The 20386-nt window shown below is 37.1% G+C and overlaps 1 protein-coding gene across 2 annotated transcripts in view; it reads right to left on the reverse strand.

Moving 5' to 3' along the window:
- rngtt (RNA guanylyltransferase and 5'-phosphatase) overlaps positions 1–20386 on the reverse strand; it is an 89291-nt gene that overhangs the window by 48719 nt on the left and 20186 nt on the right. Inside the window, exons 10-12 of one of the 2 annotated variants that reach the window (XM_017411731.3) lie at positions 18063–18198; positions 14585–14656; positions 3089–3253 (exon numbers count right to left, since the gene is read on the reverse strand). In XM_017411731.3, coding sequence (XP_017267220.1) covers positions 3089–3253; positions 14585–14656; positions 18063–18198 — 373 coding nt within the window. The remainder of the gene's footprint in view (positions 1–3088; positions 3254–14584; positions 14657–18062; positions 18199–20386) is intronic. The other variant, XM_037981625.1, reaches the window with a different exon arrangement.

Raw genomic sequence — 20386 nt, forward strand, 5'->3', positions numbered from 1 at the left:
AATATTACTTGTCTACATTTCTGAAGACCCCACCCACAAAAACAAGGGAAAAAAGTTGGACTTCTTGAAGTAAAAAAAAAAAAACTACCTCTACAATAAGACAAAGTTTTCGTAAGAATTATCATCCTATTATCTGAAACTAACACTCGTTTCTGTAATCCAAGAGGAAACGTGAATTTCCACCATGTAAACTCATTCTCTGTGAAAATTGTCAGTTCTATTAAACTCATCTTGGATAAAAACATGACGAGACCTTCCAGTCGTGACTCGTTTCTAATTCAGAGAGGGGAACACACAAGTCTCTGCCAAACACACTCTTCGGCCAATTCACCAAGGCCAGAGATTAGTTCCATCTATTAAAAATACTGTGCATATTTTATGTACAACATTAAAATTGGGTGTAGAAAACTGCAAGAGACTGATAGTGTGGAAACATTTAATAATCCATGGAAGATAAACAGACAATGAATTTCCTATAAAGACAAGTGTGAAGTCTCAAAAAGGATTCACACTGTTCTGTCAAACATGGCACCAGAAAATGATACAACCACATAAATTAAGCAATATTAAAGTTGTACTCTGTTCTGAAGTGAGATTGGATTTGGCATCGTTTTACATTTCTGCAATAAATTCACGTCTCCATCTCAAAAAGAGAAAACCATGAAAACCAATCCCAGCTGCTTCGCAATTTAATATTGGCTGGTCAACACACCGCCTGGTTAAAAAACAATAAAAAACCAAGCCTGTGCAGTGATTTGATTTTCAAGTGGCAATATTGTTTCAGTATTTCGAAGAAACTTCATGTCACAGTTAAAGATGAATTACTTAAGAGCCACATTATCTGATCACGTTTGTTAACTATAAAAAGGAAAACATAAACTGCTTGTGTTTATGATGACTGTACTAATGTAACACGCTACTTCAGATCTTTATGTTAGGGTTCTGTAGAAGGATTATGAACAAATAATATCCCACCTATTGTAACGTCTCTTTAAACGGCATATGAAAATTATGACAGAAATAAATTTTCTTCAGATTATTTAAAGAGCTATCTACAACAGGTAAGATATTAATTGGTCGTAACTCTTCAGAGAGGGAAACAAACCAGCTTAAACAGCTTAAAAAGTACATGAAAAATACAGTGTTAAATATTTTAAATACATATCAGTGAGTGGATATCTGGGTGGCACACTGTACACTAAATATAGATAATAATATATAATGAAATAAAGAGTTAAATGGGTTAGAAAATAATAGGCATTTGTTTTCTTTATGAACAGAAAGAGATAAATACTTTTTTTTGTTTTTGTTTTCTTGAATTACAATCTATGAAGTGTCATAGACATGATAAACATGACATTAATATCATGTCTTTCGTTTGCGTTTTTACTTCTTGTTCGTGTCTTTTTGTTTTCAAACATGTTCACATTAAATTTCACTTCAATTGTTTTTCACAGAGATTGGATTCAAAAGATCTGAACTATGCCTTTAAGTGTTCTTTTTGAATCGATTTAGGCTTTCTGTAACAGCTAATTTTTAAATTTAATTTCTAATTTATAACCACAAAACAAAATCTTTATGATTTAGCTTGTACTTTTTAAATTATAGCTGCTACATCAAATTAACTGCAAAGCAGCTCTGCAAGCTCAGAAAACCCTAATTATTTTTAATTCATGCAAAAGGGAATTTTCCCAAATATACTATGTATTTGTTCTGATGTACAAGTCCTTAAAACAAAAAAATGTTCTTTGTAAGATAAGTGGATAATTGAAGGAAGTAAAAGGAATAAGTGCCCCCAATTGGTAGGGAAATGGCAGCAGAAATGTGTAAACGGGTGAGATGAAAACCAGCATCTTAGCAGCAAACAAAAGCCTTCATACATCTCCTGCGTGACTGAAATATTCCTAGTAGGAATTTCTGGCTGATATGCCATGAAGTGGAGGGTTGTGCTGGAAAAAAAATAATGAGCCAGATTCCAGTTCCCCTCAGTTATTGCCCCAAACAACAGAGGTAGGACTGTACAGAGAGCAGATGGCCTCTGAGCAACACAATAGGGCAGTCAGAACCCAGACTCAGTTCAGTGACTTCATTTCCAGAATATCTTCATCAACATGAACCCAAAATTCAGCAGGGGTGATACTTCATAAAGGTTCTCAGAAATATGGATAACACGGGGTTAGACCAGAGGAGGCACAATCCCTTACTTTACAAAGAACAAAAACAACCAAGATATTAACGCTGGCAGAGGGAGACTTGAGAAAAATTCAAAGAAATGTCTAAACATCACCCCCCCACCCCCCACCCCNTCCTTGCAGTTTGATCATCTGTGAGCGGGGAGCGCCAAGATTTCCGAATGATCTTTGTTTGAGCCAAACACACAATTAATTGTGCTCTGACCTCCCACAGACCTGAGATCAGGGCACAAGTGCAAACGTTTGAGGAGAGCTAAGCAGTCACTCAGGCGATAAAAGCTGTGCTGGTTTCAATCTGTGAACAGCACAGAACTGGAAGGTCAGCCATGATCATTTTTTTTTTTAATATGGCATTCACAAAAAAAAAAAACTGGAGAAATACAGCTTGCAATAAGAAAGAAAATGTATTTTTAGTAAAAATCAATAGAAATATGTCTTCTATTACTGCAAGGTCACACAAAAAAGAGAAACACAGGCAGTGTAGTGTAATACAGGCTACCAATCACTGCATCTTGAGACTCCACCTGATGGGTCCCAGCGGGTAACAGTCTAACAATCAGACACTCGTTTGTGTGCTCCCTATCTCTCTCGAGATTGTCCTTTCCATAAGATAAAGGTGCATAAATGTGTTTTAGCTGCTCTTCCTCTCAACCTTCTCCTGGGACCAATTTGTCCTTGAAGAACTGTTGCTATAGAAAACAACGCTTAAGGAAATAACTGGGATACCACTGACAGATTACATTTGAACTTACAATATGTTAGATGTTTGGGCTGCACGTGTTTGTGCTTTTTATGTGCAAAAGGCAATGATGGGTTAAGGTGGGGTCACATCCGCCAAAAAACAAAGGGCAGGGGATTAGATTGGAGAGGGAAAAGAACACCTGAGAACTCATTACCTTGCGCGATGCATGAATGTCAAAGAAAGGCTTATTTCGGACACTGAAGGGTTCCTTGGTTTTGTCGATCTGTCCCAACTTCATCTTTTCCATCCGAGGAGAAATGATTTCCTTTTCTATGCACACCAGTCGGATATTGAAATCACACTGGCCAACGGGCTGACCCTGAAAAAAAACAAATTCAACTACATAACTATACAATAGTCTAATAAACATGCATTTTATAGCTTAATTTTTCCCTCATAATTTCCCACACGCATAAGCAAGGTCATCATTATTACAGGTACCTACGTATTTGGCCGTAAGTTGTGGGTTCACAGAAATATGCAACTGAAATGTAAACAAACATCTAAAATTCACACCGACCTTTAAATGTTCCTAAACCTTCAGTCAATAATAGCTATAATCAAGTATTATCTAATACTCAGAAAGCAGCTTTTGGATTATTAATCTAACCAGGTATGGTCCCTTGAAAGAGGCTTTTACGTACTAAGGACTTGTAATTCTTAAATCCCTCAATTTATTAAGATTAAGAACCTAAATACTAAATAAGATGTGAACATTAAAGGACAAAAAACTTTTTCTGTGCTTGACAGTATGTTTGAATGTCTTTGCAAGTTTGCACATTTCACTACAAACACAAAATCACATGCCTGTTATTTGTTTTGAGCCTTCAGGTTTAAAAAATGTAATTAGCTGAGCGATTGAGGGGGAAAAAAAAGAATGCAACTTCTCTAATTGAGAATGTTTACCTTCAGATCTTTGCATTCACTTCCACTGAGAAATGGCAAGTCTGTTTTTATGTTATTTTTTGCTTTCCAGTTAACCTTAAATCAACATCAAATCTTATATATTTCATGTTCTGAAATAAAAGATCAATTGTTTTACCAGAACCTAGTTTAGTGTTTATGTCCCGTCTAGATCCGACTTGTTTTTATTGTTTCATTTATTTGTAACTAATAGACGGAATTCCTTTTATTTTATCATTTATCTTTTTTATTTTTTGTCACTATATTTGTTGTCAGTGTAAACTGTTGGTAAACAAAAATATACAGGCAGTTAAAAACTAGCCCCTGCATGAATTCACGTGTAGAGAATACTAAGATTTGTGGCGCTGCAAAGGAAAAATTACGGCCAGACTAAAACTGGTGCCTGTTTCTGGATTTGTATCTGTGGGAGTTAAGAAACTGAAGTGAATTAATGTGTGATTAACAACAAGAATGTGTTTAAAAGCTTGATGATGACCAACTATCAGTGGCTACACAGCAGATGCAGGAAGTTTAAGTGTTTGAGATCATTGAGATTTTGGAAAACTGTAGCAAGTTCGTAAAAAGGGGGTATATTTAAAGCGCACATTTCATGCATAAATGCAACTTAAATGTGCTGTTGCAAAGTGCAAAAACACAAATAAATGTGTCTGTGTTTGGATAACTGCATCTCTAATTAGCTCTATAAACAAACAAAACAAAACACATTAAATAAGAACAAATAGAACAAATTAACAACTGCTAATCAATGTATTTGTGTTTGCAATAAGCATTCGTTTTTCTTTGTGACTTTGGCAAGAGCTTCAAACTCGGCACTGGCTAGTCTCACAGTTGTCCGACAGAAAAAAAGCCCGTTGCCCGGAGCCCTCACTGCCACTCAAACAGACAAGAGCAAAGGTGCCATTAGGTCCATCTGGTGGACCACTGCAACCGATGCCAAAAACAAGCAGAACAAAGTTGGACTTTCTGCTCCCCGCTATGAAGAACAAAGCCTGAAAATCAGAACAACGTGCAACATCTAAAAACAAACATGACAGTGGAACTTGGTTGAAGTGTTGAACGGTGCAGAGGAGTTGTAATAAAACCAGCCTGGTGCGCTCAGTCAATTGACAGTTGCCGTCATAAATTTATGTGGCTAAATTGGCAAAGTGAGTCAAAACAATGACTCAGACTTCATATCTCCACACACACACACACACACTCATAAAAACAAACAAACAAACAAAAACGCAAAGAGAGTTCTGACAGTCAGGCAGTTGGAAACAAAATCCATGACAACATTTTGACATTTAGTATTTCTTACAAGTTATTAGAGGGAAGAAGGGCCTCATAGTCCAAATAAACTAGTTCTTTGTTGATGTTGGTTTTTGTTTTTTTGCTAAAACACATTTCACCTGGCTGCGAGGAGCAGAAGATGATTTTTTGGAAATCTTTTATACATCTCTAAATATTTTCCAATCTTACTCCCACCTGCTTTCTTGACAGGCATAAAAACATTGTGGAAAAGCCTACAGACTTGTCTAAAGGAAATGATAAGAAAGACACAGTTTAACAATATGAGGCAGCTTTAAACAGTCTAATTAATACTGAACGGACTTTAGTTAATGGAAGATTTTGGCAAAATAATTAACAGAGTCACCATATATTTTCTATTGGAAGTCTTTTGTGAACAATCTTAGGGGCCTTAATTTCTTGTATTAGTTTAAATGATCCATTACTTTGTCAAAAAAAATTGGGCACAACTCCATCATTTTCCTCTACAGCCATTTTAAAAACAACAGTTTTTAAATGGTCAAAGCTGAGAGTAAAAAGAAAAACAACAACACACCTAGGACACTTTGAGATGTCCTGTGTTGTTCAACCAGCAATCCAAAAAACACAAAAATGTCAGTTTGTTATCAGACAAAAAAGGAGCTGTACATAAAACAATAAAACAGATGGCAGTTTTATGAATGATTTGAGATAAATTAATCTTTTCTTTTAAATAGAGACCATTTTATGGATGATCAGAATGATTATTTGACAAACTGTTCCAAGTCTACAGCAACCCTTCTATTTTTTTTATTTGTTTCTGGATTTTGTTGATATTAAGTATTTTATTTTTGTATTCAGTAAATGCACAAGTATTTTTTTTCTATATTAAAAAAAAAAGCAAAAACTGTTTAAAATCACAAATCAAAATGAAGCTGTGGCACTTTTTTAGCAGTTAAACCAATGCGTTACAAGTCAATATCCTCTGATGTGTATTGACAGTGCTCTGAGCAGAAAGGTGGGACTTTGGGGTATTTGTATTCTGCTCTGACTCCCTGGTAAAGGTCACTTTTGTTCTCAAGAGCATTATATTGACTTCTGATGGGAGGGGGAAACAGAATTTTGTTCCAGTTGGGTGAGTAGGTGAATGTACCAGCATTAGCTGTGATTAGATGTAATTACAGCACTGGTCTGCATTGTGCCGTACACACATTCTTCAAAAATGAACCCAAGGGATTAGTCTGGGGTTACTGATTTAGGAACACAGAAAATGTGCAAAGTCTTACAAATGTGTGTTAGTAAACTAAAGGAAAAGAACATGCCCACTACTGCATCTCTGAAAAAATATAAAGTTAAAATGTTTTCTTTGTGCCTTTTTACTACATTTGAAATTAAACATCAATGTCTTTCCACTATAATCCAAGCTGCAGAATGAAAATGCTCTTTAAAAAGGTACTCACTGCAAACTATAAAGTCAAACATAAAAAGTTTATCCTGAACTATATAAAATAGTGCAGTTTGAAAGCATTAACTCCAGTAGTTTTCCATATATGTGATTCTGAAATGCCGGTCTGCACCCAATGAAGCACTTGGCTGAATTCACCAAAAACCAAGTAGAAGCTTGAGTCACATGACTGACCTACATTAGGCTGGCCGTAGTCTGAGAAGGTAAACAAATGATGGGATCAGACAAGTGCAGAATTTTCAGATTAGGTGGAAATAAAAGAGTGAATCTGCAGGAAAACACTAAAGAAAAGAGAAAGGGTAAGACAACTGTCAAAAATAAACATCAGGGATCGAGCAGGATGATGGAGCACCACAAAGATGGAGCTCAGCATTCAAACACACATGGTTTTCACAAAACCTCTTCTACACCAAGAACGCACGGGGAAGATGGCATCCATTTACAAATTTCATTTAGAAATATTTAATTTAAAGACGCATTAACCACAATTATGAGAACAAAAATGTGCAAATTTTGTTTCCTGCTTTGTCATTTTTATATTGGTCTTCATTATTTTACAAGGAATACATTTAAAAGGTTTAATTTAGGAGGAAGCCAGAAGGTCATTTGATTTTTGCCCATTTTGCCTATGCTGTTTGGTGATGAAGATAAAATTGAGAAATTTTAGTGGATCGACTGCAAAACATCTTCAACTATCAGAGTAGTAAACATCTGAAGATTGATTTTGCTGGTTGGACTAAACACACTACTTAAACACATCAGCTTGAGTCCTGAAAAATCAAATATTTTGGTATGACATTTTAAAAAATAACTGCTTGAATAATGAATGAAAAAGAGGCCTACAAGAATAATGATTTAATCCACCTTAAATGTTGCCAATCCAAATGGTATCTGTCAGGTGGTGGTTCACTTCCTGCACGTTTCATTTCAAAATGTCACACTTTTCCATATTTTTCCAGATTGCACAGGAACTCTGTTGGACGTTTCAGTGTCTGCTGGATGCAAATTGGTCAAATGTTTACTAACAGATCAACCGCAGCCTGATAATCAAGCAATGTGCCATGACCGTATCATCACGAGTTCATTTTATTGTCAAGCTGTTTTGCTAAATGGAGTTTGCCAACACTATGAGGGTAATTTGGAAACTTCAAATAAGGTCTGAACAAAGAAAAAAAAACCCTATCATATATGAATTTCTGTGAGGATTTGTTTTCCCTTTTAAGGTGACAGCGGTATCCACACTGCATTCTCCTGAAGCAACAGCTGGTATGATGTCCCACACATTTCGCACCATCTGTCAGCCGTGTCATCAGGACAGAACAAGATGAAAGTGTGGATGATTCAAGGCATGTGCTGTCCATAACTGCTCCGAAGGAAAATACGGCAGAGAAAAAAAAATTTACGTCACTAAGAGAGGATGAAAAAAAAAGCTAAGTTATATCAATAAAAGAAATAAATGAAATCAAATCATACAGACATTTTTATTTATATATTTTTATAAACTGGAGGTCAGATTTCTTTTTTCTTCTTTCAGCTGTTCCCTTTTCAGGGGTCAACACAGCGAGTCCTCCTCCTCCATCTAACTCTGTCTTCTGTGTCCTCGGTCCTCACTCCAACAACCTCCATGTCCTCTAACTGCATCCATATGTCTCCTCTTTGTCTTTTTCCTAGCAGCTGCATCTTTAACATCCTTCTACCAATATACCCCCTGTCCCTCCTCTGCACATGTCCAAACCATCTCAGTCTGGCCTCTCTAACTTTATCTCCCAGTCCATCAACCTGTGCTGTACCTCTGATGTCCTCATTCCTAATCCTGTCAAATCTATCATGGACAATTTGGGATAAATATCATTTACTGGTTGCAAAAATCAGAATTAGGTCCAAGCAGCTTAATGGGCAGCCTTTCCAAAGATTCTTCAGATTTTTATTGACTTTTTACAGTTAAAAGGCATTTGAAAATTATTGTGCTTCAGACTTTAAAAGTAAAATTTAATAGAAGACTGAAAAAGGTTGTCAAAAGAAAGTACACTGACTAATCAGAGTGAAGGTTGTAATGCAGGTGACATCAGTTCTTGCTAAAATGCTGGCGATATTAAAAAGTGAAAGGAAAAATGCCTCCAATTAAAAAAATTCCTCTCTTTTCTGTGAAAATACAGCACTAAGGTCAATAAGTGAACACCTTCCTCTGCAGCCACAAATCACAGAGACAGTACAAAAACTGATCTAGAAAAGGTTTTGCTCATAATAATAAAGTTTTGATTCACATTGCAATTAAAAATAATAGATAACCAGACCTTTAACACAGCAAGTGCGTATTATTTTATTTCACCATCTTAAAAGCAGGAGACTTCTTTCTTCCTGCTTCTAACAAAATGACAGCAGATTTGTGTTGAAAGTTTTAGACCAACAGGTCATAGACAGAAATCTATGAGAATGGTTTATCCGGTTATAAAAAAAATATCCTGAAATGTCCTGCTTTTTTCTGAGTGACTTTAATATTGAGCAGAGGTGCTCACATCTTCAAGAATCACTTATAAGACAGACATTTTCATTTAAAATAGAGCAATTTTTACATTTAATAACAGCTGCAAGACAATAAAAACATGTTCAACTGAACTTTAGTTTATTGATTATGATTTGTTGATATGCTTCATACATTTTATTACACTTTAAGAGGATCTGCTATGTGCAAATTAGAGCACAGTACTGATGCATTTTACAATATTATCAAGCTATTATAAAAAGTATTACCTTGTCATCATTTAAGTGCAATTATTTTATTAAAGTAAATTAAGTTTTAATATGTGCAGCCACATGTTAGACATAGATTTAAATGTGACAAATTGTGTTTACTACTCCAAAGGTCAACTGTGGCCACACTGTTGGCCACTAGAGACTGTTACTTGCTTGAGGACGGAAATACTTTTTTTTTTAATTACAGCAGTCATTAACAAAAAGCAGTGTTTATTATTGGAAAAGAAGAAACTCTGGACTTTCCTCACAGCTAAAACACTCCAGCGCCTTTCTTTGACTAACCTGACCAATTCCCCCAGTTTGACAGTTTATTGCCAGCTTAGTTTAATGATTCATTTGAGGAGCTGCTGTCTCAACCTGAGATCTGGATCAATCTGAATTTTCTGTATTTATCTTTAATCGATGCAGATAAGTCTGTGATGTCAAGTGAGTTCTGTAGGGGAAGGGTAAACAGAATCACGGCGCCTTCATCATGTTTGACGAGGTGATGCTCAGTGACTCGTTTTCCCACGTATGCTGCACAGACTTGCATCCAAACAGTCATTTAGGCACTTTTTGTGGCTTCTGTCCAGTCTTTCAGATATGAATGATGTCTGTCTGCCCTCTCCGTTACAATGCCTGATTGGTGGAGTTCTGTAATGATGCCTGTCTTTCATTCATAAAATACCTCCGGTTTCTTCCTTGATTGCTCAGTTTGGCTGTGTAGCCTCAAGTCTGTTGGTGGTTTCATTCCTTTTCACAGTGATGGAGGGGACTGTGCTTTGGGGCGCAGTAAATACAGTAGAGTTTTTCTTGGATTGTTCCCCAGATCTATGCCTCAACACAATTCTCGCCTGAAGGTTGACAGACAATTCCCTTAATTTCATGGCTTGGTTTTCACTCTGACACACACAGCGTCAGCTGGGAGACCTTAAGCAGACATGTGTGTCCTTGTAAAGATATAAAAGTATCTCAAGAACCACAGATAAAAAAATAATGCATCAAAACTCAGCTGCAAATATTCTAACAAAGGGTGTGAATACTTAATTATCAATACTTGCCTTGCTACATTTTTATAAATTAACAATAAACAACCATAAAATCTCTTAACTAACTGTTGTTCTGAGTACTGGGCAACTATTATTAGGGGAAAAAGAAATAAACTTTAGATTAATAATTAATATATACTGTAATATAATAAAAAAATGTCACAACACTGTTGACTGAATGCAGTCATTTTTAACCATTTGAAACCACCCCCACCTCCCCTCCAGTATTTGCTATGGCAAGATTAAATATCTGCAGCAATTAAGACCTTTAAACACTTTTTAAGAAATATATTTATCTGTCATCTTGAGTGTCTTATATATGCACAGCAAAAAAGTCATATTTGCTAAAAAAATTTGAACATAAAGAGTGCTTCATCTACTTTCAGGCCATTTCTTTTAAAAGTCAAGTAAAAGCATTTCTTCTGAGTTTTTCATAAATGTTTGTACAATGGTGCTGTTTTATTTTCTGCATGCTCTGAAACCCATGAAAATCGATCGACTGTGCAGAAAAGATGGATAGCAGAGAGTAGCTAACTTGTCACTGAAAAAGCATGTGCAAAAACGGTAAATGGTCTACATTTATACAGCACCTATTTTTAAATTCTGCTTGGTTTACTAAGTGTTTTAGAGTGTGCTGCCAGTCATAACGGTAAACTGAAACCTTGATATGAAAAATGAAGAAAAAAGATAACATCAAGGCGACTGTGTCCACCTTTTATTAAAAGTGAAAAATATTCTATTTGTTTGAGCTATTTCTTAATTAAAATTTTTATCTTTTTAAAAAGACGAACACAGAAGGAGTGTGGAAACGCAAATGTTTTCCATACTCTATTTTTGTTTCTCCTCATACTTATCCAGACCTAAAAAAACCCCCACTAAAAGCAAATTCCACTCTTTCAAAGGCTGCGCAGGAATCCTGTCAGTGTTGTTGCTGCAGGTTTGAAAGCACGTCTGAAAACAATGATGCAGCACAAGCAATATTTTTAGATTAGAACACCCTGAGTTGCTGTAGACTACACCTGAAGACAGGCTTTCATGCAGAAGTAAGCAGACCTGAAGTCAGTGAAGCTGTCTGTGGCTGCCGTTATGTGCACTTTTTTTTCCTGCTCATGTTACTCAGGTTGAGCTCATTTTCTTGTCTAATTCTGCACCTAAAGCAAAATTACTTTAGCAAGATGAAAGATAATGAGGTCAATCAAAGTGTCGTTATTGAGGCGTTAATATCAAGTGAAAAATAACAGCTTTTGACTGAATTAAAACATTGGGTAAATTTATGTAATTTTTGTTGTCAGTTCCCCCACAGTGGGGGGAGCTGACAGTTACTGACAACCAGCAAAAACACCCAAGACAAAACAAATCTTTTTTTAAACGCTACCAAAAAAACCAACAAGAACAACGTTACACATGGCTAACTGACAGAAAATTCCTCCCCTGTCTCTGAGTGACAGTGAGGGTCAATCACATTGATGGATGAAGACGTACTGTATGCGTCAGTGAAATAACAAATTAAAAGTACATGCCTAAATAATAAAATAAGTTATTTTTAAATCCATCTCTACAATTAAAGGCTGAGCATTCCTTGAAAGAAAGTATACTGCCCAACACCTTAACGTCAGACTTTTTAACTAAGATTATTTTAGTTTGAGAAATGAGAGTTAAAGCCTTTTTCTGTGAGATATCACAATTAGTTAGTGCTCAGAGTTTGTGATGAAGGTAACTCTTAACTACTACCAAATCACACTTTAGGTCAATATCTGTAAATCTGATAAAGTTAGACCCCTTTTGTGTTGGCTAATTATGGTTAGCTGTGGCATCCACCTTAAATTGGTATGACTCCAAAAGTTATTCAGTTGTATAAGTACATCCAATGATTACTTTCTAAAGGTTTTATTAACATCCAACCAGTGGTTCATTAGATATTTTGCTAACAGACAGAGCTGACTCCAATAGTTAATGCTAAAGTTTTAAACAAGAATGTCATGCAACTACCACCACACCATTTTTTTTATCTTATTATCTGTAAAATCTACTGAGTTATAGCTGTTATTTGTTGGCTAAGGTCACTTGGCTGTGACAGCCATCTTGAATCAGGTTGACTCCGAAAGGTAATTAGGTGTAGAGCAGGGGTGGCCGATCCTGGTCCTCAAGGGCCACTATCCTGCATGTTTTACTTGTTTCTCTGCTCCAACACACATGATTCAGTGGTTAAATCACCTCTTCATGTTCTGCAGAAGCCTGTTAATCACCCACTGATTCAAATCAGGTGTGTTGGAGCAGAGAAACAAGTAAAACATGCAGGATGGTGGCCCTCGAGGACCAGGATTGCAGACCATTAGTGTAGAGGTACATCCAGTGGTTACTTTCTGAGAGTTTCATTAAAATTTGTCCAGTGGTTCACAAGATATTTTACACAGGCAAAAACATATTCGCCCGTCTTTCACACTTCAGCAGCGGGCAATAAAAATCAGTAAACCAAACAGATAAATTACCCAGTGCAGCACTGTTGTCAAAAGTATCCCCAAACCAGGCTTCATCCAACTCTCCAAACGAGAGCAGCGACACATTAGGCCATGAGCCAAACAGGTGGTGTTCTCTCCCTCCTGCTGCATTCCCCCCCTCCCTCTCTGGACAGAGCCTGAGTGCTGAGGCACAGCCCACCACAGATAATAGAGATGGCCAATAATGGCCAGCAGGAATCAATACAACAGCGCTTTAGTGATGGCTCAGTGGGAGTCATGTGGAGATGCTAACCTCTGCACCATCTTACAGACATTTCTCTCACCGACGGAGCTTTCATTGAGCCAGCTTGCTTATATGATTCCTCTGATGGATTGAGAAAAGGAGGCGACAGACAAACATAATGACCACTTTGCTCCTCCTTTATCCCAGATTATTCGTCCAGTTCATGTTGTCCAGGACAGCAGAGACTTGCCAAGGGCAAACTGGAAAAGAACTGTATTGTTGTTCAGGCTAATAAAACAACGCTTTCTTAAAAATGACATACTGGTGTGAAAGGATACTGCATTAGTTAATATTAAACCTCTACACTTTTGCATGAGATGGTTCGTTTAGTTTGTTGCAGTGTTCTAAACTAAGCAATTGTCGTGTTATTACGCAAATGTATGTGAGCTGAGCATAGCTAGACCATTACGTGTCATTGGTGCTGAGGCTGTGAGTATATCAATCCACCTGATCAATGCATCTAGTCACTCCAAAGGTTTATTCAACTCTTGGTGAAGTGATACATTACCATCAACACCAATGGTATATACATGCCCTAGCTATGCTCACACACATAGTAACATGGATGTTGTTTGGCTAAGAAAACAGCGACAAGCTAAACAAACGGTATCATGCAAAAGTGAAAGGTTTAATATTAGCTAAGGTTGCATTATTTCCCATTGGTATGTCATTGTTGAAAAAGATTTGTTTTATAAGCCTGAAAGGCAACAAAATGGGGTTCTCGATTGGCTAGCCATTAGCCTAGCCTGGAAAAGAGTTTTGCCTCTTTTTCTGTACTCCATTCTCTGTTACGTCTTGATGTCTTGACTGGTAAGGTACCAACTATAAGATAGAACATCCCTTCAAAAATGACCAGGCAGTTCCTTTAAGCTGACTCTGTTTTTACTAAAACAAAACATGCAATTTAATAAAGAGATTTTTTTTTTACAGTTTGCAAGAGTGTTAGCAATTAACAGACTTGAGCTGTCTTTAAGCTGTTTCAGAAAAATAGCTAAGAAAAAACAATGTAAAAGGAGAAACTATCAGTGAGTGTAATAGAATAATCACTTGGCTTGTTGAATAAAACTAATATTGATAAATTAATGTTCAGTAAAAGTCAAGTAGTCCTGCTTCACATGCAGAGTAAGAAAGCTCTGTTATTTAGGCCTGGATAAGCACTGCTCTGCTGCTTGCTCCATTACAGCACTGAAGGAACCCAGCTGGGAATTTCAGTCTTTGGGTTTGAGTGAGGAGCAAGTCTTACTCCTAATCGATGCCTCTTCTTTACACACTGCTCAACACTTTGATGTAATTATATGTGCTCCAGACTGCTGACTACAAGACCTCAAAAAACACAAGCTTCTTTGTTGAATGTGGTTTTTTTGGAAGAATGCAGAAGGAGCTGCAGATAGACTACAGCGTTCATTATATGATGTTAACATGCCCTCTTTTTTTAATTTTAACCTTAAACATTTTCAGGGGTAACACATCAAAAGAAAAGTATACTCACATTAAATTTGATTATGTCATATATTAAATAGCGAGGGACGGGCTGCCCATTCACCTTGTCGATGATCATCTCCTGCAGGGAAAAAAAGACAAAAGGCAAGAATCAGACCAAAAAGCCTTAAAACGACAACAGCATTCCTTGAAGGAATGAATATCACCTGCCACATTTCATCCCAGAGCTTTAAACTAAAACCATCTGAGGTTGAGAAACGATGATGTAGCCACTTTGGTCAAACCTTGAAAATGACGTTATGCGTAATCTCATCTACACTGCGAGATGTCATGATCAGAGTACGTGTTGGGGATGACTCTCAGCTACAACCACATCACGTTTTAGCACAATATCTGTAAAAATGAGTCTGAGTTATTGCCATTTTTGTGTTGGCTAATGTTGATTAGCTGTGGCAGGGTGTGCAGGTACACCCATTTGTTGTTTCCTGAAGGTTTTATTAAAATCCGCCCAGTGGTTTGAGATATTTTGCTATCAGACAAACAGAGTTGACTCCAAATAGTAATAATAAAACTGTATATTATTGAATGGAACGGACAAACAAGTATAGACAAAGAGAATCTCTGGATTGTGAGTATTTTTACCATCACAGCATGATAAAATTGAACAAAGTTCTGCAGGATGGGACACTGGAGTCTGAGCAGTCCCCAGAGGATCTGTGTTCAGAGATGGGGGTGCCCGTAGCAATGCAAAGGATACCAAAGAACTGGGAAGGTGCACGGTGTGTGTGTGTGTGTGTGTGTGTGTGTGTGTGTGTGTGTGTGTGTGAAAGAGTACAGGTGTGTCTGGGAGGTAGAGTCTGGTGAAGAAGGACAAGGAGCAGAAATAGCACAACATCTATTATGCAGAAGCTCTCAAGCTGAGGTCAGGTGCAACTGGGCTGCAGGACACACACACACTCACACACACGATTAAGAGAAGTGTTACACAACCGAGTGACGAGGAAAGTGCTACGATGAAACGAAAGCATCGCTGCTGTTGAACTGATGTAAGTGACAGCCGGACTGAAAGTCAGAATGAAAGAGTGAGTGAAACACTAAGTTTAGAGAACAACTCTGTGTTTTCACCTCATAAAAAATTCAGGTGACAAACAGACCGTCTCCTGTTTTTACTGAAAGTGAAGCTGAAGTCACTCAATGAGGCATTTCCAAATCAAACAAAAACAGTGCTTTTATAGAAGGCAGCATTTTTTTGTTGTTGTTCAAAAATCCCCCAAGATAGATTTTTATTTTTTGTTTTACATTCCTGTATTAACTTACAAGAAACAACCCTTCTTGTTTATTATGTCATCAAACCTACCTGTGTACACCAACCGGTCTGTAACCAAACTAAATATCACATCTAATTGGTTAGACGACACTATGAAAGTGAAAAAAGTAAGTATGGAAAAATAATTACGCTGGTAATTATACAATTATATAACTTATCAACCAAACTTTCAACATCATTACAGCCCTATTCCTGAGCAAATAATTAAAAAGGATAAATCTGAGAGCACCTGATGCAGTACCTGACAGGAGAACAACACAATAATACGCCACCTCAGTACCTCATCTGTCTGCTTTTTGGGGCACAACAGAAAATGAGGAAACACTGAAAAGAAATGACATATTTTTTAGCATGCTGAGTGTCTTAAAGAAAAGTCTTTCATTTCAAAATTGCTTCAGCAAACAATGTTCTGCTTTATCAGATTACATCTTTCCTAAAGGAGTTATTTTAGGATCAAATCAAACTTCTGAATTAAAAACTGTAAAAAAGAAATGTTAAATGACAAAGGCAATCAATCACTGCTACAAAAATAGATACATCAAGCATCTGTTTTGTAGTTTCTCTGTGAGTCTTGCAGGAACTGCATGTGCCCTAATGCCTAAGGTAGGAATTTAGCTTAATTTATTAAACATTAAATAGGAGGCAACAGCTTGAATAAGAACCAGTTTTGTGCTAGTAAACTGCCTGCTGGCAAGGATGCAAAATAATTGAAACAACATTTTTCTAGGAGAACTTGTGACCAAAAAGCCAGTTGGTGTATTTTGTTGTTTTTTTTGTATTGTGACAAATCTATGTGATTGTATGTCTTTGACTACACTACACTTCTATGCAACCAAAAGTTGAAACTTTGTGAATAACCTTCAACATACTGGGACACTTATGGAACCATCAATGAGCTTTTCTTTGTCTTCAACTTTTCCAAGACACCAGTTGTCCAGTTTTACACATGCATCCTAATGACTGCTGGCGCAGTTTTATGAAACAATTTTCATTTGCATCAGTGTCGGGTGATGCATGATTTACTTTACATCTCAGAGGAAAAAAGGAGCAAATGTCTAAGATAAATTGCCAAAGCCAGACTGGTAGAGGGGGAGAAATGGAGTGAATGGGAGGCAAGTATAGCTCTGACAGAGGGTGAGGGGAGACGAAATGATGCAATTCCAGAAGGCTGCCATCACTGTGCATCTGGTGCAATGAACTGGTGAAAAGAGACAGCAGCAGATGAATATATTAATGTAACACACAGCAAACCACAAGGAATTCAGTCTACACAGCGCTGTTAATCAAAATGGGAACCAAAGTTAACATAAAGATCATTAAACCCTTCTATTAAACAGCATGTACGAGCAAAGAACGGTGTCTTTGGGCAACAAATGAAATAACAACAGTGCTGTGTTTTTTCAAGGTTTATCATCTGCCTCTATAGACTGAGAGCCAGAAGCATCAATGGATAAATAAATGAGTAAAAACTGACCCTGTGGCAAACTAAACACACAAACATGGTCCTCCTTTAACTGAATGGCAATAGACTGCAACTAAATGTCCTGCCTGAGTGTGAAAACAGATTACCCAAGAGAAAACATGCACCTGTTTTGCTTAAAATGACTTCAAGAGGGGAAAAAAAGAACAAAACAAAAAGTATAACAGGCAACTTATCTCTTATCTTCAGAACAGGAAGACTAAACAGAAACCCTGGCAATCAAACCTCTGACTACATGAAATCAAGCAGCATCAATTTCCTTCTCTGTGTTTTCCCAGAACGGTAATGTGAAATGACTCATACCTGTGCACCTGCTGCGAAGGGAAGCAGGGACCAGTGTGACCTACACAGCACAAACAACCTTCTATTACAGTACAAGTATGTCATTGAGCGCCTTAAAGCCTCACAGCAAAACACACAAAGAAAACTGTAACAATTAATTAGATATTTCTCCGGTACACGTGATCATGTTCCCATGAGCCGGTTTTGTCTTCACAGTGAAACATGCTCGCAATTCACCTAAGGTTTGGCAACTGGTGTCAATTTTCTGCAAGACTGAGTACCAGGAGCAGTAAGAGAATGACACAAAGTCGAAAATGGAGGGGACATGCAACCCCAGTCACAACAGAAATGGCACAGCTTAAAGCATTCCCAAGGAATATATAACAATTTAACAACATGTGGAAATACAAGTAAATGAATGAAAGAATAATGACTCACCCCATCAAGCAGCGTATTTGATAAATGAACACGTGGATCCTTCCGGAAAGGAAACTCTAGGTTTTCTATGTGGAAGACCGTGTTGTCCCTGTCAATCATGAACACTTCGTTTTTCCCATTGATCAGCGTCATATACCTGTGAAGAATGAGGTTACACTGTTATACAGTTGTAAAAACAATAGGATTCATTTGTTCAGCAATAAAATGGTATAAAGACCAGCAAGTGCCAATTGTAGAAACAAAAACAAAGGCTGGTGAGATCTGTTAAAACCATGCATACCTTCTTGCTAAAGGGCATCATTCTGTTTAAGATCAAGCCACAAAATAGGTTTAGTGATGTTGAAAAGTTGAGCAAAAGGTGTAAACTGAGTAAGGTGGCATGGAGGGTTGAAGCTGACCCATTTCTGATAGTCCTCTGAGCTGGAAAGGGAAGCAGTCACACAGCTATAAAAAAAGCACTGTGGTTCAGCAGTGTGATGTAGTGACAGACCAGCTGGTTGCAGAGTTTCAAAACAAAAAGAATAGCACATTTTATATGTAAGAAAACACGTCAATGCTGCCGAATTATACAGCACGCCTCTACAGATTTTCAAAGCCGACTTCATGTGTGTAAACACATCTTCAAGGGTCTGGAAGGTGGTTCATGTGTGAACAACCTCAGGTGTCTTAAGGTCTCATCTTTGCTGCCACATCACAGAACAATAGTTTGAAAAAGGCTAATAATCTTAGGAACCATCTACAAAATGACTCAAGGGTAATAAAAACTCCCCAAAACTTTGCAAACATGCCTGTTTCTAATGACATTTACAAGAGACATGAAGTCAATTCCACATGTAATTTTGTTGACATTACAGACAATACTGTTACTGTTAGTGAATATTTTAGCTGGTTATTACAATAGTTTGCATATCGTCTCTAAACCCTGGTTTTACAGTTGGTGTTGTGTAAAGTTCTGTTTGCCAGTTTAGACATAGTAAAAAAAAAACTACATTCTGGGGGACAAATGTTCAAAACCGTATTACTGGTAGTTATGTATGCATTCTATCAAAACCTAGAACATCAGCTGACTACAGGCTGTAGGCCCAATCCCAAATACTAATGCTCAAAGCCTTGGAGAATCCCTTTTCTTTTATAAGGTGCAGCAAAGTGTAAGGTGCCCTATTTCTAAGTGTTGGAGAACCAGTATTTATCTTCAGTAGCTCTCTAATTGCCTTTGAAATGGATAGTTTTCAGATGCAGATAGGGGAAGGTTAATTAACTATCACAACCAATGTGACACTTTATTAATAACTTTCATTTATTACTATCATTACTCCACTGTAATGCAATTCTTCCAGACAAGCGATAGGTACATATTTGGGGAACTCGATGTGTTAATCATACTATACGGATGAAGTACCGTTAGAGAAACAGCACTTGAGATCTGGGCTACTGTTTGCACTACAAAACAAGATGGACTTTGTATGTCTCTTAGAAACAGAACACAATATGAAGGCATAAAAGCTTTTATTATGTCAGAAAAAAGGTAAAAGGTTTGAACAGATACATTCTAATTACAACGTATGGCCTTAGCATCCTTTTTGGAAGCAGTATGGGCCAGCGTAACTGTAAAGTGAACAGAGTACTAACTTTTTACCAGGCACTTTTATCAACCTAATTATGTCTTGTGAAGAAAATATTTCAGGCTTGTGAATAATACACCTTTCTTTAAAAGTCTTGTATTGCCACAGTCTAACACGAACCCCCCCCCCTTATAGCTTTTAGGAGCTTACGCTATCTTCCACTCGCAGCATCACCATTGGTCCAAATTCAACTAATCCATAGCAGGCATTCACAGGTGAGATAAAACAAAAATGTACAAAGCTAAATAACATCCCAAGTCTCATTTCCACAATTCCACTTTTGCCAGAAAACGACTTTACTGAACTCAGACATTACGTACTACAACATGTACGACTCGGATTTCTCTTCAAAAAGCTACTATAGTAAACGGAGGTGAAACTTTTAGAACAAAAGTATATTACACTATAGGGGATTTACCTGTACTTTATCCAACATATTCTGTATTCCTTTCCCCTTTTTTGAAATAAGTCAAATTAAAATGAAGGAAAATCAACCGAGAAAGGCAGACTATTGCTGGAAAATTACTTTTTCATCCTTGAGTACGCCCGTCTGAAAGGTTCAGAAACATAAAATCAGTGACTGTGAGACTGTTAAAACTCCTGCCAAAATAAACCATCTTACCAGCATGGGTCATGATATGCGCATTTGACTGGTGTTAATTTGACTTTGCTTTTACTTGGAATTATTCTTACAGGTGTGAC

Source organism: Kryptolebias marmoratus, linkage group LG19 (assembly GCF_001649575.2).
Source record: "Kryptolebias marmoratus isolate JLee-2015 linkage group LG19, ASM164957v2, whole genome shotgun sequence".
In the NCBI taxonomy this organism is placed as follows: Eukaryota; Metazoa; Chordata; class Actinopteri; order Cyprinodontiformes; family Rivulidae; genus Kryptolebias; species Kryptolebias marmoratus.